The sequence below is a fragment of the Odocoileus virginianus genome, chromosome 5, assembly GCF_023699985.2.
Source record: "Odocoileus virginianus isolate 20LAN1187 ecotype Illinois chromosome 5, Ovbor_1.2, whole genome shotgun sequence".
NCBI classification, from domain to species: Eukaryota; Metazoa; Chordata; class Mammalia; order Artiodactyla; family Cervidae; genus Odocoileus; species Odocoileus virginianus.
Window position 1 is genome coordinate 60,929,068 of NC_069678.1, and position 27,216 is coordinate 60,956,283.

The 27,216-nt window shown below is 39.0% G+C and overlaps 1 protein-coding gene across 3 annotated transcripts in view; it reads right to left on the minus strand.

Moving 5' to 3' along the window:
* The window catches only part of PDE4B (phosphodiesterase 4B), a 636,924-nt gene that overhangs the window by 497,380 nt on the left and 112,328 nt on the right, over positions 1 to 27,216 (minus strand). For all 3 annotated transcript variants that reach the window (XM_020877728.2, XM_020877731.2, XM_070468014.1), the window contains exons 2-3: positions 14,267 to 14,379; positions 9,915 to 10,153 (exon numbers count right to left, since the gene is read on the minus strand). In XM_020877728.2, the coding sequence (XP_020733387.2) occupies positions 9,915 to 10,153; positions 14,267 to 14,308 (281 nt within the window). In that variant the 5' untranslated portion in view covers positions 14,309 to 14,379. The remainder of the gene's footprint in view (positions 1 to 9,914; positions 10,154 to 14,266; positions 14,380 to 27,216) is intronic.

Sequence of the window (27,216 nt, forward strand, 5' to 3'; positions counted from 1 at the left end):
TGAAAACCCAGTGTGGGTGGTAGCTCTCTATGAAGCTATCACACGCTCAGGGCCCTTCAGCTTTGCTGTTCCATCAGGCCCATGGCATTACCTTGGCCACAAAGTACAATAAATCTCACCACTGCACAGCCATTCCAGTCCACAGATACGGGGGAAATGGAAGTGAATGGACGTTGATTTGGGGGATGATCTCCCAGAACCTAGTTTATGTAGGTTCCAGCCAGACTAAGAGGAAGCTGCAAGAATGGCTTTGAAAGAACTGTCTGTTTTCTGGGGAACCGCGTGCTCCGTTACAATGCTAGCTTTCTTGTTGTTGTTAAGAAGGAAAGGATGGATATTAGGAGTTCTCTCCTATGAAAAAGTGAAAGTCTTAGTTGCTCAGTTCAGTTCAGTCGCTCAGTTGTGTCCAACTCTTTGCGACCCCATGAACCGCAGCATGCCAGGCCTCCCTGTCCATCACCAACTCCTGGAGTCAGCTCAGTCGTGTCCAATTCTTTGTGACTCCACGGACTGTAGCCCGCCAGGCTTCTCTATCAATGGATTTCTCCAGACAAGAATACTGGGGTGGGCAGCCATTCCCTTCTCCCGGGGATCTTTCTGACTCAGGGATTGAACCTGCATCTCCTGCACTCTGGTAGATTCTTTACCATCTGAGCCACCAGGGAAGCCCCATATACCTCCTTAGAAAGGAAACTTCATAAAAACAGAGAATTTCTCTATTACATTCCACAGTATCTCAGCTCCTAGAACAGTGTCCTAGCACATGTGTCCTCTGACCATTTTCCTAGACTTTGTCCTGACTCAGCCATCATCATTGCTCACCTGGACTAAAGCAAGTCTAAATTACCTTTCTGTCTCAATATCAAAACCACACTGCCATCAAAGTGAGCTATTTAAAATAAGAACATTTTTGTTTTATTGCATTTTTTAAAGTCCTACAGTAACTTACCAATATCCTCAGGATTGGATCCAGCATATGAGCAGAGCCTTCAAGGTCCTTGCCAACTGTATCTCACCAGGGTCACCCTGTTCCATGGCCAAATACAACTAAATATAGTCCCTTCAACATCCCATCCTCTTTCATGCTTTTACGACTTTACACACATGTTGTCCAACCCAGGAAGAATGGTCACTCACTCTTCAGTATTCCCACAGTACCTTGCACATAAAACAGCACCATTTTGTAATTTTTAAACTTACACCTCTGCCCTTCTATGAGACTATACTGAAGAGAAAAAGAAGCAGATCCTGTTCATCTTTCAGTTCTTAGCCCTGAGTTTTTAATTACTGTTGTTATCTAAAATGACCCCATATTTGAAGGAATAAAGCACTATTAGCTTATCTAAAACTAAGAAGCCCGTTTTATCTGGGATCTGTTAATAGCATCCCCTGTAGGATGTTGGGCAGCCCCTGCCCAGAAATGTATGGATGTCAGGGTGAATGACACATATGATGGATAGATATGAAATAAGTTTACTACTCATAGAGTAAACAGCAAAAGGATTCTCCAAGGAGAAGGGCTCAGGTTTTGTCTAAGATAAAACAAAATTGAGAGAGAGGTGGAAGGCCACTTAGGATTTTATTATGATTAACAAGGGGCAGGGGGTAGGGCTAGGATGAGGGTTCCCAAAGAGAGCAGGACTTTGCACTGTTTGAACTCACACAGGCACCAAGGAAGTCAGCATTCAGATTTTCTCATCCTTCCTAAATGGGGGCAAACAGGAAAGGGGAGAGATGGAGAGCTGAAAGCTATCAGCCATCAACAGTCAAAAACAGTCTTTCTGTATCATGAAACCTCTCATGCCCATGACTGTGATTCAGCTGAACCCATTGTTGTTTGTTCTTGCTTTACCTTAAGGTAAAAGTGTCCACCTCACAAGGTCGTTGTGGGAGTTAAATAAAATAGGAAATGGAAAGGGCATCATGTATGTATTATAGTGAGAACATTATACTGTATGGTATTACATCAATTATTACAATCATAGAGACTAGATTCTATCCTAAAACTACTTTCTTTATAATTTATATTTTAACATAATTCTAGTTTATGCTTATATAAATTTGACCTGGCTGATAATAAAATATATAAGCAATGAGGGATGGAGTGGATGACACATGATTTTAAATATCCATTGGCCATTATTTCACATACCTGATGGGGAAAGTCTGGGGGGTACTCCGTGAATTGCTGACCTGTAGATTGCAATGCCTGACGCATGAGTTACACATGCAGTTTCTGTTGCCAAAGATTTCAATGGGTGGTAAAGCCTGGTGGGAGCTAAGCACAAGTGTCATCAATTTCCCATTTTCACACCAGTGTTTGTTGAATCTATGTCATTTGTGCACAGCATCTGTGGCTATTTTGATATTTAAAAGAGGGCTTTAGGCTCTATAATCAAGAGGCAACCCCGAAGTATAAAATATTTTATTGAAATCCTTATCAGATAGCAAACTTGTGACAGATTGTGGGAGCAACAAAAAGCACACCCCATGTTTGTGAACCACCACCTCAGCAGATTAACCGCAGTCCCCTTCCGTCATAATGAGAACAGTTGAAATTGCTCCCAGCCTTCCAGACAGCAACAGGGCAATTGACACCGCTCTCCCCAACAGAGGTGAGCATCAGAACAGCAAACATTAAGGACATCACACCTAAGTTAATAGAGGCCCAAATAGAATCATCATGTTCACAACTGAAACACTTAGAGAAGCAAAGCACAGCCCTTGGGCAGATGAAGGTGGGAGATAACCAAACTGATATTTATACCCTTCTTTGAGGGAATAACAAAGGAGAAGCCAGAACTGTTTCTTATGAAAAAGTGTACCATTAGGAAAACCCTGAAAAAAGTTTCCCTGCCTACTTTCTCTCTGTGTTCTTCCTAGCCAACTGAAAATGCAGCTGACAGTAGTTTTGTTGCGTCATTAAGATGTGAGCATTCTTAAAGTAGTACTGTTACCAAACATCTGGAAGTTCAGCCCCATGACAGGTCAGCTGGCAAGGCACAGGAAAAAGAAATGTCCCTAGACAAAAAAATGCACATTTGCTGATCTGGAACAATGAATGCCTTTGGCTTAATGGGTCCACACTCGCTTATTCTCAGCAGCCTAACCTCCTACTCGACTGAGAAAATCTAGGCCAGAGTCCTCAAAATCTGGTCCCCAGATCAGTTCCGCAAGTATCACCTAGGAACTTATTAGAACTACAGATCACCAGCTCTATCCCAAAGTCCCAGCTCTATGGTTGGGGTTCAGCAATCTGTTTTTCAGTAAGTTATCCAAGTGATCCTGAATCACTCTAACATTTGACAACCACTGATCTCCATCTTTGGAAATGAGTTTCTCCTATTTCTCCCCTTGTCATTTCCAACACATTCCTTCTTTTCTGCACTGGATTTACATGTCTCAAAAGAAGAAATTTCTAATGTTGTCTAAAGTTCATCTTTCTCTGTGCGCCTCCTACTATATTCTGTATCAATTACTGCATTGTGTGTATGTACCACAACTTACCAATTCACCTACAAGGTGGCACTAGTGGTAAAAGAACTGCTTGCCAATGCATGATACCTAAGAGACTCAGGTTCAACCCCTGGGTCAGGAAGATTCCCTGGAGGAGGAAATGGCAACCCACTCCAGTATTCTTACCTCAAGAATCCCATGAACAGAGAAGCCTGGTGTGCTTCAGTCCATGGGGTCGCAGAGAGTCAGACATGACTGAAGCAACTTCCCGTCCTCAGCACAGGGATTTGTCCATTTCAACTAAATTTTCTAATACGTGGGACAGTTGCTCACAGTATTCCTTTATTATTTTTTTCATCTCCAGAGAATCAATAGTAATGTTCTCTCTTTCATTTCTAAAAGTGGTAATTTATGTCTTTTCTTCTTTTTCTTGACTAAAGTGGTCAAAAGTTTATCAGTATATTGACTTTTACAAAGCACCATCTTTTGGGTCCACTGATTTTCTCTATTTTTTTCCTATTTTCAATTGCATTGATTTCTGCTCTAATTTTTGTTTTTCACCTGCTTGCTTGAGTCTTACATTGTTCCTTTTCTTTATAGTTTTCTTATACAGAAGGCTTACTGATTTAGTTCTTTGTTCTTGTCAAATATATGCACAGGAAGAGATAGAAATAGATATATAGATAGATATGGATATAGAAATAAAGTTCCCTTTAAGCAATGCTTTTTGCATTCTATAATTATGGTAAATATTACTTTTATTTTTACTTAGTTTGAAATACTTTTAATTTTCTCTTGAGATTTCTCTTTGGCTATTTTGGTCTATTATTTATAGTTGGATTTCTAATCTGAATATTTGGAACTTCCCATTTATGTTTCTGTTGTTGATTTCTTATTTAATTCCAGTATTGTCTGAGAACACAGACCATTCAATTATTCTAAATTTTTTAAGCTATGGGTTATAGCCCAGAATAGATGCATCTTGGTGAGCATTCAATGCAATATTGAGAAGAATGCATATTGTGTTGTTATTGGATGAAGTATTCTAAAAACTTCAATTAAATAAAGTTGACTGATAATGCTGTTCAGGTCAAATATATTTCTAATGATTTTCTCCTTGTTTGGTCTATCAGTTTTCTGCAGTGTTGAAGTCTACAATGTAATAGTGGATTTGTCTATTCTCCTTTCTCTTGCTATATTTAGAGAAAATTTTAAAAGCTTGAAAACACCTGCAGTATGATGTGCATGTGCTAAGCCACGTCAGTCCTGTCCCACTCTTTGTGACCCTAAGGACTGTAGCCTGCCACGCTCCTCTGTCCATGGGATTCTCCAGGCAAGAATGGAATGGGTGGCTATGCCATCCTCCAGGGGATCTTCCTGACCCAGGGATCAAAACTGCATATCTTATGTCTCCTGCTTTGGCAGGCAGGTTCTTTACCACTAGCACCACCTGGGAAGCAATATGATGGGCAACCTCCAACGCAGTCCTCAATGATGCCCACCTCCTCATAGGCAGGCCCTTGCACACTTCCTCCCCTTTGTATGGGCTAGATCTAACAAATAGAATGTGCAAAAGTGATGGGATATCACTAAAAAAATTTTAATTTCTATCGGTCTTTCTCTATCAAAAGCCCTTATTCCATAAAAAACAAACCGCCATGTCATGAGTAGCCCAAGAGAGAGGTCCACACAGCAAAAACTGATGTTTTCAGTCAACAGGCAACAAGGACATGAACCTGTCAAAAACCATGGGAGTGAGCTTGGAAGCCGTCCCTCCCACCCAGTCAACCACTGAAATGACTGCAGCACTGGCTAGTAACTTGACTCTGGCCTTGTGACAGACCCAGCCAGAGGGACCCAGCTAGATTACAACTAGATTCCTGGCCCACAGAAAATAGAAGATAAAGCACGCTTGTTATTTTAAGCCATTACATTTGGGGGTTATTAGGTATGCAACAATAGTCAACTAATACACGTAGGGAAAAGAAAACTACGTAAAATTCCCTCACACTCAAAAGCTAAATAAATACAAATTTTAAAAATAAAAAATAGAATAATCAAAATTGACATATGCAATATAATAGGTTTAACAGCAAATTAAACATAGTTGAAAAGAGAATTAGCAAACCAGAAGCAGACCAAAAGCAATTACAAGAATACAACCCAGAAAGACAAATACTGTTTAGCCACATATGTGTGAAAGACATTAAAAGAAATGGAAGATAAAGAAGTAGATCCAAAATACATACCAATAGATGCAAAATACAAAGTCCAATAGCAGAGGAGCAAAAGGTTGACAGAGGAAATATTTGAAGAGATAATGACAAAGAATATTCCAGATCCAATGATAAAAGACTTACTTCAAGCAAAAAGGTAAATGATCCCAAACAGAGAGCTAGTGTATTTTCGGATTAAAAAACAGATAATTAACAATTGCAAATAAAGAAGGGCTAGAAGGAGTCAAAGAGTTCTAAGAGCCTTATGGAGGAAAGTTAAAATTATAGATTTAACTATAGACAGTCAAGGCCGAGTATTGACTCATTTTCCTAATTTGGTTGTGGTGACACTGATAAATTTGGTAGGTTAGTAAACTCCTTGAACTGTTAAAAAAATAAAGACCACCAGAGATGTGGCATTGGCCATGTCCCTAGTATAACGCCAGACTAAAGGTGAAAAGAAGGGAAAAGGTTGGGGAATGTCAGGAAGAACATATCTTTTCAACTTTTGGATGTGTCTTCCAAGAGTCAAATGCCACTATCTTGACATTTCCTAACCACCTTCTCCCTTTTTACTCAGTCTTTCATGGGGAGAAGGTAATTTAATCTGCATTGGTCTTTCCAGAGGAGAAAGTAGACATGCATAAATCAGTCCTTCCTTCCTACTGTCTCACCTGGGCAGGATTCTACAACTCTTCCATGTTCAAGTTTTACAGAGGTAGATTCTTTCTCTGAGGACAAGATCTGCCTGCCCAGCACTAGCACTTCCTATTACTGCATGGTAAGTCTGTATAATTATGGTGCACAGTGTTAGACATCTACTTGCCCACAGACATGGAGTACACATTCTAATATCAACTTTATCAGTAATAAAAATAACATCTTGCTTTCATATTTCCAAGATGGTTCTAATAATACAGGTGGTGAAATTCCCCCAGAATCCCCAGCAATAAAAAGTGCATAATGTTGGCTGTTTAGTCAATATTTAACAATAAAATAACAATAATATCAAAATAACCACTAAAGTGCTAATTACTACACTACATACATTGCAAATATTTTCTCTCTCACCACAACTCTGAAAATTGTATCAGCTCTGTTTATCTCTGTTTATTCATTTGAGTTGTTGTGGAATGACGAAGTTCACCCAAAAGGTAGCAAGATGAATGTTCACCCAAAAGGTAGCAAGATGAATGTTCACCCAACTGGACTCAGGTCCTCACTTTTCCTTTCTCCACAGTAAATCAAATCACTCTCCTTCTATTCCAGGACTTTTGCTTGTGATGATGGCCAACTCCCTTCATCCAATGTACTCTCCCCAAACAAGAGCTAAATTTATAGCAATCTTTTCTATTGGGTTGGCCAAAAAGTTTGTACAAGTTTTTCCATAACATCTTATAGAAAAAACCCAAACGAACTTTTTGTTCAACCCAATATTTAACTTTATATACACTGGGTAGTAATTTTTACTTGTTCTCATTTAAATTCCTTCACTAGCTTTAAAGACTTGACCTATACCACATATTCCCAGATCTTTGACACATTTAGAACACCAACCAGGAACTCAAGGTCCATTTCACCCAGTTACCACTGTCAAAGCAACTATCAGAGAGGGCATCATATCTTGGGGGGTTTTTTGCTAGTCTAGAACAGAAGTCATCAAACTGACTGGCAGGCAAAATCTAGCCTCCTGCCTGTTTACATAAATAAAGTTTTACTGGAGCCCAGCTGCATTCATTTATGCACTGTCTATGGCAACATTCATACTACACTGGCAATGCTGAATAGTCACAACAGAGGCTATAAAGCCCACAAAGCCCAAAATATTTACTAACTGGCAGAAAAAGTTTACTGACCCATCATCTAGGCATGTAGATTGATTCCACATTCTCTGCACTCTAAGTGGTGAGTATAATTCTTTTCCACACAGGGTTGTAGGCTGCATTCCTTATCTCTAGGACCTTTCATCAAGTGATGGCCCTGATGATATCTGAACCCTACTTTCTCACTTCTAATCAAATGGTATTTCAATGAAATTCCTCTGCCAGCAATTCCTCCAGTCTCTTAACTATCAATATTCCAAAAGAAATATTTCTAAGGGATGAATTGAAATGCTTTTAGTTGCTTATACTTAAAAATAAATTTGGAGTCAGTGACTAAATACTCTCATACTTTAAAAAGTATCCAGGTGATTGGGGGAAAAAAAGACATAAATTAATTACTCATATGTGGTGCTGGCTGACTGCATGACAAGCTGGATAATGGGTAAATCCTCCATTTCATTCTAAACTACTGATACTCAGTTTGAGGCTACTGATACTTGAAACATGGTTTCTCATTTTCAAAAGGCTTTAATGCATAATGATCAAGAAAAGAGAAACTAATGTTTGTTGATTGCCTAACATGTGCTTTTTACTAAACTAGACATTTTATAGAGATCACCATACCTAATCCTTACAATAGCCCATGAGATTGAGTACAATTACTCTCTTTGTACAGATGAACACATTCAACTTAGAGAGGCAAAGAAGCATGCCCAACATGTCAGAGCCTGGATTCAATATTTCTAAGGAAAGAACAATTCCATAACTCCCAAAAGGTCTTTGGGTAAAATGAACTCCAACACTGCAAGGTACATTTTATCCAGACTGTTATTTTAACAGATAAAGCACCAATGCCCAACGAAACTGGGCTCCTGCTATACTAGTCATCAACTGATCACCTCTTTACTGTTGGTTTGTGAAGAATTTCCTTCTGGGGAAGAGTCTGGGATAGTAACAAGGACAATCACAGAGGTCAGGAAAGCATATGTTTACCAACATCAGGAAGTATTTCAATATTGTAACAACTGGTACTACTGCACTGGTGCCAACTTGCTGAAATATAAATCCGTGTAGATTTCTATTTTAGATTCCAAATCTGTCATAATGTAGAAGCAAACCAAGACTGATCACATAGGCTATGTGACTGAGTAAGTGGTGTGGGAGCCACATGCCCATTTGAGTTCTCAGTGATTGGTTATGACTATTGTAATGTTAATTCAGCTAAGGAGAAGCCAGTTAATGCTTTCCAAAATTTTAACCCATTCCCCTTATAATGTTTTACACGCTTCTCTATCATATACAGACTGTTTGGTGAACCATTTCGTGCTAGTAACTGTGATACCTGAAGTCTCAGCGATCTAATTCTTAGTGTATTTGATAACCACCAACTAAAAGCTTTCCTGCATCACTCAGCGAGCACATACTGGACCACTCATCAGCAGTACGCAGCTCAGTATGTGGTCATGGAATGTAGCACACAATAAAGCTCACAGATTTGAAGGATTTACTGCAAGGATATTGCACAGTGATTTAATGCTTAGTTCTCGTCCTTAAAAAATGCCTTTAAAAGTCATTTTGAAAGCACCATATTATTATAATTTAAAATTATATAAAATATAAAGTATTTTTCATTTGAACAGGACTCCATGTTATAGAAGCAGGCTATTCTTGGAAAAATATTTGGATTATGTAAAGGAAAAAGAAAAACCAGAGAAACTGCTAAATATTAAATATGTGATAAAAACACATATTTGAAGAAACATCACGGCACAATTTTAACCACAGTCATAAATTATATGTACTTGATTAATGTTTCAACACTAGATTAAAATAGTCTCTTTCACAAACATAGATTCTGCAAAAAGTCCAAGCATCTCCCATAGTACAATTTTCATTCTTCTTTTGATTTACAAAAGTGTTTTATTTACTATCTAATCATAAGCTGAAATTATTAAAGTGGGATTATAGTAAAAATAAACTAATAATAATTAATATTTTGAGTATAGCAATAAGAATATCTCTTCTCATTCATATATATAATATAGATGATTTATATATTTCATATATGTGTATTTCCTTTAGGTAATTCTATATGATTTTTCTTTTCTAAATTAAACATGTCAACATTCACTGAAGTTTAAAAAAAAAAAAAGATCATAGGCAGTAATTTTGCTTTCCCTGCCATTAATAAAAATGCATCTCATTCCTTCTTCAACAGGTTCCTCCCAATCTTAAGAAGTAGACAGTATCTCCACTGTTTAAAAGGTCTCATTTTGCTACCCAAAGGGAAACAAATTCTCAAAATGTCAAAAGCCTTAGTTATTCCACAGATAACTAACATTTTAGTAACAAGAAAATTGTATCTGGAGTAACTGGAAAATAAAACTTCCAGCTGACATTTAGACGGGGAGCTACTCACCACTCCTGGGTTACAGTTGTAATAGCAATGCTTGGCAGTGTCATCAGAGGAAGCGTGGTTGGTCTGGAAATGCCATCTCCCTCAGGCGTCCTTGCCCTTCCGCTCTGTCTTTGAGACAGTGGCGGCAACTGCAAGCTTCCTGAGCAGCACCTTCTCCCCCTCCAGAGGTCGATCCCAAGCGTGTTACTAGAAGAACTGTAGGATTTACTCAAGCTACATTCAAAATAATCTTTAACATTCTAGAGGAACCACAGGGGAAGAAAAAAGAGGAAAAAGAAAATGAAATTCAATTGTTTAAAATGATGCACAATTTAGTAAAATAAGAAACTAAATGATTAAAAAAAAAAAAAAAGAAACTAAATGATTAAGCTGTCACTCATGAAGTCCTTTTTCAGTATCTCACAATCAGAATCTAACACTGACATCAAAAGCTTAAGAGAAAACATATAGGCATGCGGGTTAATGCTCAAATTTTAAACATATCAGTTGCATAGTCTTGGTGATCTTTAGGACTGTGAATATCTTCTCTTTTTAAAAGTATTCTTTTTTTTTCTGTCTCTTTTTTAACTTGCTAAAATGAAAGCTATTCACTGAAAATATATTTTGGATATTGATGTTATCATTCTGCAACATGGGAATAAGCTATACTAGCTAAAGTGTAACATTTCTTGCTCAATGCTTTGAAGGAAAAATATTTTCTATCTCAGACCAGGAAGATACTCATAATTGTGGGTGATGGGTAACTGACTTTTCCTTTTCTCATAAAAGTTCTCCTCAGAGTTGTAGGGGTTTAGGGTCAGTGGGGGGAGGGGCGTTAAATATATCAGAGTCCAAGAAAAGAAGAATATACTTTAATCTGGTCCTGAATTGAACTGCCATATGTCCAATATGTGCCCTAAGACTGACATGAAATGAAATATTTGTGAGAAAATAAGAGCACTGAATTATAATCAACAATAAGAGTTGTTCATTCTTCCTATATCTCTTGGTGACTCTGGTTCCTGGTACCATGGAGAGTAGAAGACCCAAAACAGTCCCTGCCTGGTTCATACTGGCTTAAAGACAGCAAATGTTGAAGCAGCGCAAATAGCCACTGATAGCCACTTGGAGTTGAAAAGTCCTATCTGTCACTTTCCACTCGTATCTTAAGCAAGAACTGAAGTCCTAACACCAGACCAAGATCTCTCAGCTGCAAGGCATTCAGTAGCCCTTAAAAAGACAGGTACTTCCTACTGCCCTTCAAAATAGATTTAGGAGAGCCTGGAACTAGACTGCCTTTGAAACAAACAGGCAAGCAAAAGTTCTCCACCTACCACTCCTCTAACCATCCCTATACTAGCTCATATAAGAACAATCAACTCAAGTTTAAGGGCCTAGCTGGGATCATTCAACAACTATTTGCAGCACACCTATTAGAATCTTGCACAGTCCTACTTTGAGAGCATACAACAGCAAAGAGCAGTAGGACTTATATTCTAGTTATTTATGCTTATCTCATCTATACAAAGCCACATTTTCATGATGAAAATCTGGGCATTCATAGGCCTGACAATTTTCAGGGGCCCCACTCTCTCTACCTGGAAATGGGATATCAGATTTTTTTCTGTTTGACTTAAGGTTTTCAAATACCACTTATTTAAGATTCAGTAGAACCACAATTCAGTAAGAGGAAGAAGACCAAACAATCTAGAATTTTTCAGAGTTTGAAATATTCTGGAATGTGCCCAGGATTTAACTGTTTAGTAACTGGGACTGGACCACCTTAGGTTTAAACAAACAAACTGGTTTAGTAACTGATTATATTAAATCTACCATGGCCTGGCACTTACTCACTTGTGTGTGTATGTGTTTGTGTGTGTTAGAAATAAGAGCTGAGAAGAAAACATAGCATATGTAAGTTTCTTTCTCAAAAGACTAGAGGAGACAGAAAGTCTTAGAAGAGACAAAGTTTTCCTAAAGAGATTCAAGAACAAACTAAAAGTCAGAACTTTTATAAATCAGTTTGTTCCAAATATACAAATAAAGAAAGTACCAATCATCTGGAAAGCAAAATCTTCAGAAAATATTTTACCACCTATACAAGAAATACTGTACAAAAGAACAAAAATGAGAATGTCACTTAGTTAAACCACAAATCACAATGGTCTTATAATAAAGTTATTGGATATTTTTTCCTCTTTTAGGAAAGTAAATATTACCAACCAGGTATAAGTGCAGTGAATAAACTCAATGGGTACTTATATGATACTTGTTATTTGAAAGGTAACAAAGTCACCACCTACCACAAAATATCTCCCATACTGACTTGTGAACATACTTGAAATAGAGGTTTGGAGTCATTCTTTGAGTTTTAAGCATTTTTTCTAAAGACTCCAATTAATGTGAAAGTGCATTGCCACAAAAGAACATAATGGAATAGCCTTTTAGAAATTAAGTTAAATATTGCAAACATTAACATTGTTTTACAAACATTTCATTAACCCGTGTTGCGTTATCAATATAATTACCTCAAGCTCTTAATCCATACTCATAATTCCTGTCCCCAATTTGCTAACACCCTCAAAGGCAAAATCTAATTCTGTCAGTCCTAAACTACTGAATTTGTGATCTTGGATTTCTTTACCTATTTTAACCAGCATGATACTGGTTGACTATATCATTTATCAGATCAAAGATTTGCAGGGGAAAAAATCATTAATTTGAATGTTACTTCTGGAAATCACACTGTTCCCTTTGCCAGAAATGCTCCTCCCCCAGATCTTCTCAGAGTTCACTCCTTTGATGCTCATATGTCTTCACTGCCCATATGTCATCTCTTCATGTCATCCTTCTATAAACACTTATAGTCATCATCCAGTTATTCTTTGCCCCCCTGACTGACTTCATTTTTCTGTACAGCTCTTATTATAGCTGGAATTATTTTATAATTTATTGATTTATGTATGCCCTCCCCTCTGTAATATAGACTTCAAAGGGACAAGAACTCTAATCCCTAGAACTAACCAGTGTTTGGTGCATAAGAGGCGCTAAATAATGTCAAGTGAACATTTAAATCATTGAGTAACTGTTTGCTGAGCTGAAATAACTAAGAATATAATAAAACATCCTTGACTTAAGGGTGAATCTTTCTTCAGAGTGTAGCATATAAAACATAGTATCTGCCAAGTTGCTTTCATTGTAAGGGAAGAGATGCTGTGTGTAACATTTGATATGATCTTCTGTACTATATTCGAAAAGTTGAGGTACATGGTGAAAAGTTTTTGATTATTACTGTTTACTAGAAATAAAGAACAAGCCACAATGGGAGCTAAATGTATAATTTTAAATATTCTAGTAATCCCATTAAAAAAAGAAATATGAAATTACCTTTAATAGTATATATTACTTAGCCTAGATTGTCCAAAATACTGACATTTCAACATTTAATCTATATCAAAAATTACTAATGACATATTTTATACTCTTTTCTATCTTTACTGTTATGAATTCAAGATCCAAAATGTATTTCACATTTACAGCACCTCTCGATTCACACTAGTGTTTAAGAGTCACATGTTGCTAGTGGCTACCATGTTGGACAGCGCAAATCTAGGTAAAAACAATCCACTCCAGGTGGGGTTTGTATTCTTCAAATATGCATTTCTTTCCTGCACATTCTTCTGAGAAAACTTCCCTGTCTTTTGATTGTGTCAACCATTACCTCAGAGAGGATTAGGATAATCACTGCAATGATAGCTATTGAAAATAATGTCTATAGACTTCTTCAAAGGACCCAGAGCAGGGCTTAAAGTACATATCTGGTCTCCCTGGGAAATTTTTAATACAAAATTTGATCTATAGGTCTAAGGTATGGCTCTGAGATTCTGTATTTCTAATAAATCCACAGGTGATGCTAGCACTGCTGGTCTGAGGCCCACAATGAGCAACTAAGTCCTAGAAGATGTGTACCTCACAAATTTCTTCTTAATACAAACAGCTGTCAAAGACCCCACACCTCAAGAGGTGACTCAAGCATTAGCTGTACACGGATAAAAATGTACAAGAAAGTCATCAAGAAATGGTGAAAAGCAAGGTGAAAAGAAAATTTTCCAGACTGGTATTTTGTAAATAAAAACCACAAAGCTCAAATTGAGCCCATTTCCAAGCTGCAACGAGGGTGGTATGCCTGCTGTCTACCTCGCAGAGTTCTGGGTCCAAGGGCTGGCAATATCCAGCATCACAGAGATACCTAGCTACAGAGTGGTACTTCTAAACAACCTTACCTGCCCTTGGAACAGAATTGTGGAGTGCCTTCTTTATTAGGCAGACAAAGAGTGGATAGAATCGGCAATTCTGTGACTTTTGGAACTTACATCATCGGCCGTGACTGTCATCACACTCCTGCTTTTCTTCATTATAGAGGTGAAAAACAGCCCCTCTCAGGATGTCTGCTATTCAGGGCAGCTTCGCTGTCAATTTTTAAGGCCTACAGGGAAAAGAGACACACAAAAAAAGAACAGCTTGGTATCCTTAGTTAAATACAAATACATGGTATTCTCCGCACTAAGATCTGAAGGTATACAATGCATGTGGATAAGTAAATATATCACAATTTACCAAGCTAACTAAAGCTAAGCTGTGAGAAAAGAGGTTCACAAAATGCAAAAATCCAAGACAAAGCTATCTAAGGGGAGAGAACAAGAATAGAGGGTAATAGGCTCCCAAATTATCAATGATCTTTAAGACTATAGAAATACTAGGTATTAGTGAAAGGCTTTATACTTACAAAGTATCTTCCCAAGCAATATTTCATTTGATCCCCATAACCATCTGTGAAATTGTTTTCATCTTTTTTTAATAATGAGAGAATAGAGGATCAGAAAAATGATTTGGCCAAACTAACACATCTAAAACTAGAAAAGAAATGGCAACCCACTCCAGTATTCTTACCTGGAAAATCCCACAGACAGAGGAGACTGGCGGGCTACAGTCCATCGGATCATAAGTGTTACGACTTGGTGACTAAACCGCCAACACAATTAAAACATAGCACATTTAGAACTTAAGGTATATGATCCATTGATGCATGCATTCAGGCTAAGTCACTTCAGTCATGTCTGACTCTTTGTGACCCTATGGACTGTGGCCCACCAGGCTTCTCAGTCCCTGGGATTCTCCAGACAGGAATACTGGAGTGGGTTCCCATTTCCTTCTCCATGATCCACTGATACTACTGCCAATAAAAAGGAAAACTAAACCAATACAAAAAATATGCATGACCCAAAAAATCTTAATTTCAATTTTACTGTTAGTTTAAACTTCTTATATATACATATACAAGTATTCATCACAGAGAATTTAGCAACCAAGAAGTAGAAAGAGCTAGAATTTCCTGGTTTAAATCACACAAACGTTTGGCCATTTTGAAACAGACACTTCATGACATTTGTTTTGTGTAGATCACTAGAATTCACTTCAGAAACAAAGAACCTCAATAACATTTCCAAAATTTAAGGGTGCACCCTATTTGTGCAAACTCCAGAGGAAAAAGAATCACTGGTTTATGAATATGAAAACTCAGGCTATTAAAACAGGCCAAAATTTACATTTCAGACATACAATAGTCTAAAAAAGAATATGAAGAGTTTTGACTTTGCAGAACTGAACTGGAAAAGATACACTGCAGAAATCATTGAATCCAAAAATATTGGTCCAGACAGTGGATTCTCAAATCTTAATATCAAAAACCTCCCACTTTTGTGTGTTTAAGATTTTCTGTAAGAAAAAAGTTTAAAAAATAAATATAATTTTTAGTAATAAAAAAATGGCTTCATCAATGCTGAGATCCAGAAGCTCCTATGTTTTCTTACTTTGTACATTTAAAACCCTTAATACGTGCTGGATTTGGAAAGTCTGCTTCTCGAACATGAAGATATATATAGATTAACAGAGTGATGGAATTGTGGCTATGTGACTAGGAATACTAAGTAGTGGCATTGTACCATCACCCAGGAAACCAGGGTTGAATTTCTAACACATAATTTGACTATATTATGCAGAAGTTGGCAGCAAAACTGACAGTAGATAAGATAGTGGGGGAGGGAGAAACTTCACTTTTGTAAGTCTTCTAGGGAGAGAACGCCACAGGCTTTTCAGGTGTTCAATTCAATATGACAAGGAAGAGAATTTCCTCATCATACACCAAGGAATGATTACAATTATTGAGCTTTTCTAACACTGACCAAAGAGGACTAAGCAGGCATTTAGAGCCCTTTTAAAAGCTGCTTGAAACCTAGCAAAGGTCAACAAATAACAGATATATTTTATCTCTGTTATATTTAATCTTGAGTGCCTCTCTGAGGCAGAACCTGAAAAAAAAAAATGTTTATACCCCTATGTTAAAGGAAAAAGCAAGATTCAAGATGTAAGTTTTATATATAGGATATAAAATTAGACATACTCATAATTATAATTATGAGTGTACATAATTATAATTATGAGTATTATACATGCTCATAATTCTCAAAAATATAAGCATAGAAAAAATATTAAAGAAGCTGTGTAACACTGTAACAGTGAACATTATATAAGAGGCATAGAAAGTTTTCTTTCTTTTCCATATTTTCCAAATTTTTGTGATATTCTTTTCCAAGCCAAAAAAGTGATCCATTTTGCTTGGCAGGAAATGCACTTAAAAATAGGATAAAACAGCACAACTGGAATAGAAATTCTGAGGCTCTCTTTAGGAGGAAGGAACTGTGATCAAGCTTCCCCAGCAGAAATGAAGGTTAAAGACCTTAGCAATATTTTCTTACAAGTGAGCAAAGCTATGATAGGATCCAAATGAAGCTCAAGGCAAATATGGCTCTCAAGAATTTTGGGTCTAGTCTGGCAGGAAAGACTTACATATATTAAATATGCACTTAATAGGTTCTCAAAAATATTTGTAAAATGGGTGAATCAAAGAATATAATTAAATATTAAAATATTTGGGTTTCTGGGAAATAAATGAGGTTTTCTTTTAGCCTTAAATAATGAGTAGAATTTGTTTAGCAGAGATAGTGAGAAAAAATATGGTGTGCAAAAATATGGGAAGGAATCTAATGTACTAAGACTGTGACTATGCAAGAAGATGCCATGCTAAGGAAGTTTATGACAGGCAGAAAGACAACATGTTCCAGAGTAACATCAGTAGATTTGGGGCATGCAAGAGTATTTTGTGAGGTCTTAGCCATGAAAATAAACTTATGTTTTATAACACTCTGAGTATGAAAGCTGACTGGACAGATTCATGTGCCTTCAATTGGGAGCATGTCCTGGCTAGGAAAAAGCAAAATCAAGTTACAAAAGTTACAAGGCAGTTTTCCAAATGTTCTACATATAAAATATATTACTTTTACATTCAGAAACAAAACCCAGCACCTGTTACAAAAAAACAAGATAAAGGAGGGAAGAAGAGATTATTTTCTAAGTAGTTTACATTTGTCTCCTCGAGATCTACCCCAACACCTTCTCCGTCTTGGTTGTGTCACAGGAGGCTGGTCCTCACAGATTGAGTCCATGGGCTCTCTAGCTGTCTGGCTCCTGAGAAGTACGGCGGGAAGGCAGGAGGAAAGAAAGGGTCCTCTCTACTGGCCAGGGTGCAACAATAATGAAAGCCCTTTCTCTAGATTACAGCTCCTATAATCAATCACCCATCTCTAAGGAGACAGGTTTCCCTAACTTCCCTTAACTACTGCTCCCACTCCACCTTTCAAACATAAAGCTGATGGCAGCTTTCCACTGTTGCTATTCTTATAGTGCTTGGTTATACCTTTGGGTTATCCTCAACCCTGTCCACACCTTTTGTAAACAATGCGTACGTGCAAAGTGGCTTCAGTTGCGTCTGACTCTTGGGAACCCTATGGACCATAGCCCACCAGGCTCCTCTGTCCATGGGATTCCCAAGCAAGAATACTGGAGTGGGTTGCCATTTCCTGCTGCTGCTAAGGCATACACTATTGTAAATGTGACCTTCATTAAATTTTCTTTCATTCCCTGTGGGAATGCAATCTATTTCCTATGGAGACCCTGACTGAAAACAGATTTGTCCAAAAACTTTACAAAGCCAGAGGGCTAGTTTAAAATATACCCCCTCAGGGTGTAGTGCAGTGGCTGACACAAAGCAGGGTCTCAATAAACAACTGTCAGAGAATGAGTAAGTAAATCTAGTGGGAGTTTTAGAATGGTTTTATGGCTTTTAGAAAAGAAGGTCAGCAGTCATGATTTCAAGTTGCTGTTGTAAGGCAGAAATAGTTCTATGTCATCACTCGTGGGTGGCAATGGTGGTTCTGTTTGGGAAATCAGAGAAATGTTGTTTAATACTACACTGTTATATGACTGTATTATACTACTGCTATATAATATTAATATGCTGTGCTTAGTCGCTCAGTTGTGTCTAACTCTTCGTGACCCCATGGACTGTAGCCCGCCAGGCTCCTCTATCCATGGGGATTCTCCAGGCAAGAATACTGGAGCAAGTTGCATGCCTTCATCCAGGGGATCTTCCCAACCCAGGGATCAGACCCAGGTCTCCCATATTACAGGCAGATTCTTTACTGTCTGAGCCACCAAGGAAGCCCATATAATACTGATAGCATACAATATAACAGCATTACATTATATATTATTGATACATTATAAAATAGAAAAATGGAGATTATAAGTGCCATATTATTGCTGACTGCAACAAACTGTGGAAAATTCTTCAAGAGATGGGAATACCAGACCACCTGACCTGCCTCTTGAGAAATCTGTATGCAGGTCAAGAAGCAACAGTTAGAAGCTGACACGGAACAGACTGGTTCCAAATAGGAAAAGGAGTATGTCAAGGCTGTATATTGTCTCCCTGTTTATTCAACTTAAATGGAGAGTACATCACGAGAAATGCTGGGATGGATGAAGCACAAGCTGGAATCAAGACTGCAAGGAGATATATCAATAACCTCAGATACGCAGATGACATCACACTGCAGAAAGTGAAGAAGAACTAAAGAGCCTCTTGATGAAAGTGAAAGAGGAGAGTGAAAAAGTTGGTTTAAAACTTAACATTCAGAAAACTAAGATCATGGCATCTGGCTCCATCACTTCATGAGAAATAGATGGGGAAACAGTGAAAACAGTGGTAGACTTTGTTTTTTTGGACTCCAAAATCACTGCAGTTGGTGACTGCAGCCGTGAATTAAAAAGACACTTACTCCTTGGAAGGAAAGTTATGACCAACCTAGGCAGCATATTCAAAAGCAGAGACATTATTTTGCCAACGAAGGTCCTTCTAGTCAAAGCTATGGTTTTTCCAGGAGTCATGTATGGATGTGAGAGTTGGACTATAAAAAAAGTTGAGAACTGAAGAACTGATACTTTTGAACTGTGGTGTTGGAGAAGATTCTTGAGAGTCCTTTGGACAGGAAGGAGATCCAACAAGTCCATCCTAAAGGAAATCAGTCCTGGGTGTTCATTGGAAGGATTGATGCTGAAGCTGAAACTCCAATACACTGGCCACCTGATACGAAGAACTGACTCACTGGAAAAGACCCTGATGCTGGGAAAGATTGAAGGTAAGAGGAGAAGGGATGACACAGGATGAGATGGTTGGATGGTGTCACCAGCTCAATGGATATGAGTTTGAATAAGCTCCGGAAGTTGGTGATGGACAGGGAGGCCTGGAGTGCTGCAGTCCACAGGGTTGCAAAGAGTCAGACACGACTGAGCAACTGAACTGAACTGAGTGTCAGTTGCCTATCCTTTGGACTAACATGGATAGAGAACTCATCTTGTGCCAGTTTAAGCACTACATATACATGAGTCTAATTATGTCTCATTAGCGCCGCCAGCCAAATGAGGTGGGCACAACTATGGTGACAGGTGAGGGAATAAAGGCTCAGAGCAGTAATGAAAACTCACAGTCACACACTCTGTTGTTTCAGACTAAGACGTTATTTCTAAGCCAAGCCTCTTCACCAATCACTATGCAACTGATTATTCACACCTTTTCAAGATAGAAAAGTGATTTTTATTTCTTTTTTTGATGTTGGACTACAAGTTAAGTTGATCAGTTTTCTGGAATCATGCTCCCTAATCATGTTAGGACAAAAAAGAGTAATTTTAAAAAGATACTGATGTTTTACAAGGCCTCAAATTTAAGGCAAATGTAAACATAGAGAAGAAGTATAGGTTCTCCTAATCTGAAACTATTCTTCTGTTAGCAAAATTTGCTTCTCAATACATAAAATGCCATATGCTTCATTAAAATGAAGTATTTCTAAGAATTCCTAAAGTTATGAGCAAGTATGATGACAATAAATTCCATATTGGCATGTATGAATAGTTTTCCTGTAGTCTTATCTTTCACCACTTAAATAGTGCTTTTAAACATATTAATCTTTCACAACATTCTGTTATTTTTCTAAGACTATAGTATTCATCATATAATTACGTTATGTTCCTCTTTTCCACAGAGATATAAAATCTAAAGACACAGATTGATACAGCTATCATGTAAATTTCTCTTTCAGCAGGTTTCAGTTACCAGTAGTAATTCTTGATTGATAGAAATTTCAACAAATAATGGTAGTCATTCTAAAATCCTACTTTATGGATATAAACCATGATGAAATGACCAAACCTTGAAGAAATGAAAAATAGTGTAGTACTTTGAGTTCTGAATAAAGTTATCTTTTTCAGTTTAAAGATTTCTCCTTATTCTGAGATGATACTCAAAGGAGTTTAATTTTGTTTTTTGTATAATTGATCTACTGAACACTTTGTACATGTTTTCATTTTTCTCCAATAACTGTTTTCCATCTGCAGTGTTAAATCTATATCCTCTTCCTTAACAACAGTTCAAATTAAGTATGTAACTTATAACTAACGGCTTTACACCACATCTCCTTCCCTTTTCTCAGTTCAGTGTTCACGACCTGTGGCCAGTGTGTAGGACTTAGATTGGGAAGAGGGAAGAGTCTATTCTTTTATTCCTTCTCTCCCCTCTCTTCTTTAGGTTCTACCTGCTTCCACACTACAGCAGAGTGGAAGAGTTACTAAAAAAGAAAGTGCTGTTATATAACTGGGCATTTAATTGCAGTCCTCTGTTGAGTGTCACTGCTTCTCTAACAAAAAGAGACTATATATTGACGCCTTCTCTAAAGCAGGTGTCCAAATGGTAGCTCTCTTCTTAGGGATAAGTAGGAGCTTTGGCTGGGGAAAAAAAAAAAATATTCTCATCTCAGCTGCCATTCCCATTGGTACACATTGAAACTCTTGTTGGTAGGGTCCCCTTGAGTAAGTCTGTTCTTGGGATTGAAGTAAAACCGAGATGGCTCAAGCCACAGTGCATTTAAGTTCAAGCATTCTTGTTAACCCAAGTAATGAAGGTTAAGATGCTTTGCTCCTGTCTCTTCTCTCTGCCCTGATATCTTTCTCCAATTCTCCTCCCTAGCTCAAGGGACCTAAAGAACAGATCAGAAAGGGGCCAGTGTTTAAGAATCCACCTTCCAGCGCCCAGGGTTTAACGGCGCTGCTGGCCCGAGAGCTGCGCTCATCCCGGGAGGGCGAGCCCGGCGGCGCCAGCGGCGATGAGGACGGCGACTTCTGGGCGCCCGGCTGTGTTTGGGGGTCGCGGCCTCCCGGCGGTCCGTGGACTCCACGCCAGACTTTGAGGGAGCGGCCCCCCAGCACCCGACGTCTGCAGCGGGGAGCCCTGCCGCGATGTTGATTCCCAAACCGGGCATGGTCTGTCTCCCAGAGCGCTTTCCTCCAGTCCTACCGGCCACACAAGGAACCTTTGATCCATATACAGTACAGATGAGAGCCTGGGAGAAACCTGGACTGTGGTGAGACCTCAACCTGGGATTCCTGCACACAGCTGCTGCCTCTGACCTGCTCCATCCAACCTCCTGAAGTGCTCATGGTGTGGGCCTGGGTGGTCAGCCCCCCCAGGAAAGAATGGGCCCCCTGGCAACTGTTGTGCGTCCTGGGCACTGAAGTGGCCACATCCTCAGGATGCTCAGTGCTGCAAACGCTGACAGACTTGTGCCTGCTGGGCCTCGTCCCATCTCTGGTGCTGGGTGGCTGTGGTCTGACAGGCTAGTGACTTGTCCCTGCTGAAGGCGGTAGGCCAGTGTCCCATATTTGAAGGTCTTGGGTGCCCCAGCAATGACTCATCACCGCCCCGTCACTTCCTGTGGCTTGTTATTAAATATGCTGGTGATGTAAATTTGGAGTATACAGTCAATGTTTTCCGCTCCTGACTCTTGGTAACCCTGGGCCAGTGGTAAAGAACCTGCCTGCCAGTGCGGGAGACATAAGAGATACAGGGTGGATCCCTGGGTCGGAAAGATGCCCTGAAGGAGGACATGGCAACCCATTCCAGTGTTCTTGCCTGGAGAATCCCATGGACAGAGAAGTCTGGTGGGCTCCACAGAGTTGCAGAGAGTCGGACATGACTAAAGTGGCTTGGCACGCAGCACGTTGGGCCTGCTCCAGTTTGGACTGTTTCTGGCAGATCCTGAAAGAGCAATCCCAGCCACAGCCCCTCTCCCGTGGTCTCTTAGTGCTAGCTTTTCCCTCTCCACACCCAGATCCAAATCTACTGGTAGGTAGGAGGTGGGGCAGCCACTCTCACACCAACACTACTGGCTCCCGGTGGTCAAGTGTGGGCAAGATTGCTGGGAGAAATGATCGGTAACCTCAGATATGTAGATGGTACCACCCTCATGGCAGAAAGTGAAGAGGAACTAAAGAGCCTCTTGATAAGGTGAAAGAGGAGAGTGAAAAAGCTGGCTTAAAACTCAACTTTCAAAAAGCTAAGATCATGGCTTTCAGTCCCATCGCTTCACGGCAAATAAATGGGGAAACAATGGAAACAGTGACAGACTTTATTTTCTTGGGTTCCAAAATCACCGTGGATGGTGACTGCAGCCATGAAATTAAAAGTCACTTGCTCCTTGGAAGAAAAGCAGTGACCAACCTAGACAGTGTACTAAAAAGCAGAGACATTACTTTGCCAACAAAGGTCTGTCTAGTCAAAGCTATGGTTTTTCCAGTAGTTGTGTATGGATGTGAGATTTGGACCAGAAAGAAGGCTGAGCACCAAAGCATTAATGCTTTCGAATTGTGGTGCTGGAGAAGACTCTTGAGAGTCTAAAGGAAATCAGTCTTGAATATTCATTGGAAGGGCTGATGCTAAAGCTGAAGCTCCAGTCCTTTGGCCACCTGAAGTGAGGAGCCAACTCTTTAGAAAAGACCCTGATGCTGGGAAAGATTGAAAGCAGGAGGAGAAGGGGATGACAAAGGATGAGATGGTTGGAAGGCATCACTGATTCAGTGGACATGAGTTTGAGCAAACTCTGGGAATTAGTGAAGGACAGGGAAGCCTGGTGTGCTGCACTCCATCAGGTTGCAAAGAGTCGGACATGACTGAGTGACTGAAAAACAATTGGGGGTCTGATCACAGTTTGGCCAGAGCTTGTGCCTCGATGTGAGAGTGAAGTTTGTGAGCATATGCATGGAATTGTATTTATAAACCTTCATGAATTTCAATCTCTTCATCCCTAAAATGGAGGCGACAATGTCATAAGGATCAAATATATAGTGTGCTTGTCCGTAGATAAAAGGCTTTCTACACTGCGGGGAAAAAAAAAAAAAAAAGAATCCACTTTCCAATGCAGGGAATGCTGGTTTGATCCCTGGTCAGGGAACCAAGATTCCACAATTAAGTACAACTTGAGAGTCAGTGTACCACAATGAAAGATCCCACATGCCACAACTAAGACCCAATACAACCAAATAAATAAATTCATTAATATAAAAAAAGGTTCAGGAAGTCTTCTGCATAAATGAGATACTGTGTCAGTTGTTTATCAATGTCTTCCAGAACCAAGCCAACCATTCTAAACTCTGCTATGCGATGTGCAGGCTGAGACATCGCAAATTGTATTTCACAAATTCTCTCCCTGGCTGGCTTCCTTTAGATGTTGACAACAGGAATTATGAAGAAGAAAGTGAAAGAAGAAAAGTAGAGAGAAGGAACTCTCTCCCTATTTCAGGAGCATAGGCAACACTGGCCCTCCATCCTGGCATACCCCGAAGCAGCTACACAATATACCCCATCAGACGTCTGCTCACTAGCTTCAGGGTGACCCCTTGGTGATTCCAGCTCCTGTGGTGGTGACCCTCCTTTGCACCACTAAACCTTCCTAATACCACCATCCCTTTCTCCCTCTGCACTTGGAATGGTAGCTGCTTCACTAACCTTTGGCATATCTCATTCGTCTGCTTTCCTTTGCATCATTCATACTTATGTAGTCAGTTTCCTGCATTAAATCACTTTTGTTTTCCTAAGGGCTACAGAAGCTGACCTTCTTTTCATTGAAAATATCCCACATCTCCAGAAGTGGTTCTTCAGTAGGTCAGGAATTCACTTCTCCATCACCCCTTCACATTCCATCCTCCCCTCCCCCAGAGGCAGTTTAAAATGAGGATTGGGAGGCTGCTGGAGTGATGACTGATGTCAGGACCCACCTGGTTCCTTCTTAGAGGGAGCTGCCTCGGCACTTTTATACACAGCTCTCCTTGGAGAATGTGGGATATCTGGATGTTTCTTGGTCCTCTGTTTGGGATTACAGTCCCCATTTCTTTTTCAACAGAAGAACTACTCATCATTCTTTCTTATGTAAAAATGTCCATTTTTGAGATGACAATGTAATGGGACATGAGCATTTCTTTTTTTATATAAGTTTATTTTGGCTACATCAGGTCTTAGTTGCAGCTTAAGGAATCTTCGTTGTGAGGAGCAGGTTTCTCTCTAGGTGTGGTGCGTGGGATCCCTGGTGCATGGTTAGTTGCCCCTTGGCCTGTGGGATCTTAGTACCCCAACCAGGAATCCAACCCATGTACCCTGCTTTGGAATGCAAATTTTTAACCTATGGACCACTGGGAAGTCCCGAGCATTTCTTTTGTTTCTTAATGGGCTTAATTGAGAGAGTTAGAAGTTGTCAATTTCTATGTCAATCCTCTAATTCTTTGGAAATTTTACTAATTCATAAAGTACAATCCTGAATATTCATTGGAAGGACTGATACTGAAGCTCTAATACATTGGCCACCTGATGCAAAAAGCTGACTCACTGGAGAAGGCTGATGCTGGGAAAGACTGAAGGCAAAAGGAGGTACAGTTTGTATCTACTGATTCTCATCAAACTTTCAGAAATTCAGGGCTCTTGTTCCCAATTAGGCATGATTTGGGATTTGACTGTTGGGAAGAGACAAATGTGCTTGTCTCAAAAACTGCTGTAATGGGATACAAATAATGGAGAGCAAAAAATGTTGATCAAAAAGATACATGTAATCCAAAAACATATTCTGTGTAAAACTTCTTAAAACTATAAGCACCCAAAATTTAGATGTAGCCATTTCTGATAGAAAAATCCATTTGTTTAGTTAGGCAATAAGCATCAAAAATTTTGAGATAAAATAGAAAAAGTATTAAAAATTAACATGAACTTAAATCATTAGCTAAACCTGAGAGAATTATAAGTAACAGAGAGATAATGGAATCCTTTAATAGTCATCAGATTGCAAAGTAGCTAGGCTAAATTCTACTCTGAGTAAAACATCTCTCCCAAACAGCCACTTAAAACCAGAAACTTAAAACCAGTTTCTACTATAAAATGTGTTCTAACTTGCTAATAGAACACAAATTTGAAATCAATACAGATGCTGAGAAGAAAAAAAGAAACAATTCTTATTATACAATTTGTTTGGATAAATGTTAATTCCTGACAATAATAGAACAAGAAAGTAACAAACAATTCCCATGTTTCTACTGTATATGTCTTAATGGATTTGCTAGTGAGTTTCTCTCCAATAAAAAGTGTCTAAGTGGAAAATTTTTCAAGGGCTGAGTTATTTTTCCTATTCTGAAAAAAGTAACTAGTACACTGATTAACTTTTTATAGTTTAAAATGCCATAAGACAGTATATAAATTGCTTTGTTTTTCATCCATTTGGGGCTCCATCTTCAATAAGAGGGAAAGAACAAAGAAGTCCTATATTCAAATGACAAATTCAAGCCATATATTTAAATAATGAACAATTTTATATTGTAAGCTCTCTCGGCATCTGAGGGTTTGCATCTCTGAATTATCATTTACCAAAGTGATGATGTGATCAGGGAAGATTTAGAAACAGTGAAGGAATTTTTACTCTCTCTAAAATGAACCATTGAAAGTCTACAAACAATTGTAAAGGGCCAGTATGGATGAAAAATGTTTACCTCAATTAAGTGTTACCGGGGTACCTGTTCAGGCTCAAAATGAAATATTTTAATTCCACCTTCAGTGCTATTTAGTAACTTCCATAAACCTATCACAGCTGTTCTAGGACCCCAATTAATGTTATCAAATTTCAATGATGGTATAAAAAATTAAATTGCATCTATGATCCAAAATTCCCATTTCCATCCATTATGAATATTGACACTTCTTTTCCTTCAGTTTCCCCAGAGCAGCAATAAAAACCATTGAGAACCTGCTGTGTGACAAGAGACTTACTAGATGCTGTGGGTGATACAAGATGAATGACATAATCCTTGACCTTAAAATGCCCACTGTCTAGTCTTCAGAGAAATGAATCAGTTGTTATTCACTCTACAATACGTAGTCATCCTTGGCATGGGTCAGGTTCACAGTGCAGTGTGATGACTGCTATGACAGGATTAGAATGGGTTCATTAGGTGAACAAATGAGTCAAGATCACCTCTATGGGCAAAAATCATCAAGGAAAGCTTCAAAGAAGAGGTTCCAATCCTTTATAGGCACTGCAACTAAGGAACAAAGAAAGAAGCTCTTCTACTCCCCTTCTCTGCATTTTCCAGAATGATCTTTAAAAAATGCAAAATTCCAGACGCCCCTGGTAGTCCAGTGGTTGGGAGTCCACCTCCCAATGCAGGGGACACAGGTTCCATCCGTGCTCTGGGAGGATCCCACATGCCACAGGGCAACTAAGACCATACAGCAAAACTCCTAAGCCTGTGCTCTAGAGCCTGAGAGCTGCAATAACACAGCCCACGTGCTGCAGCTACTGAAGTCCGCTCACCACTGAGCCTGTGCCCCACAAGAGGAGCCACGACACACACTGCAACGTGAGAGCAGCCCCTGCTCCCTGCAAGGACAGAAAGCCCACTCACAGCAAGGAAGCCCGAGCTGCAGCCAAAAATAAAAATGAATAAATTCATTTTAGATGCAAAATTCCTTCTATTACTTCCCTGCTTTTCACTCCTCATGGCT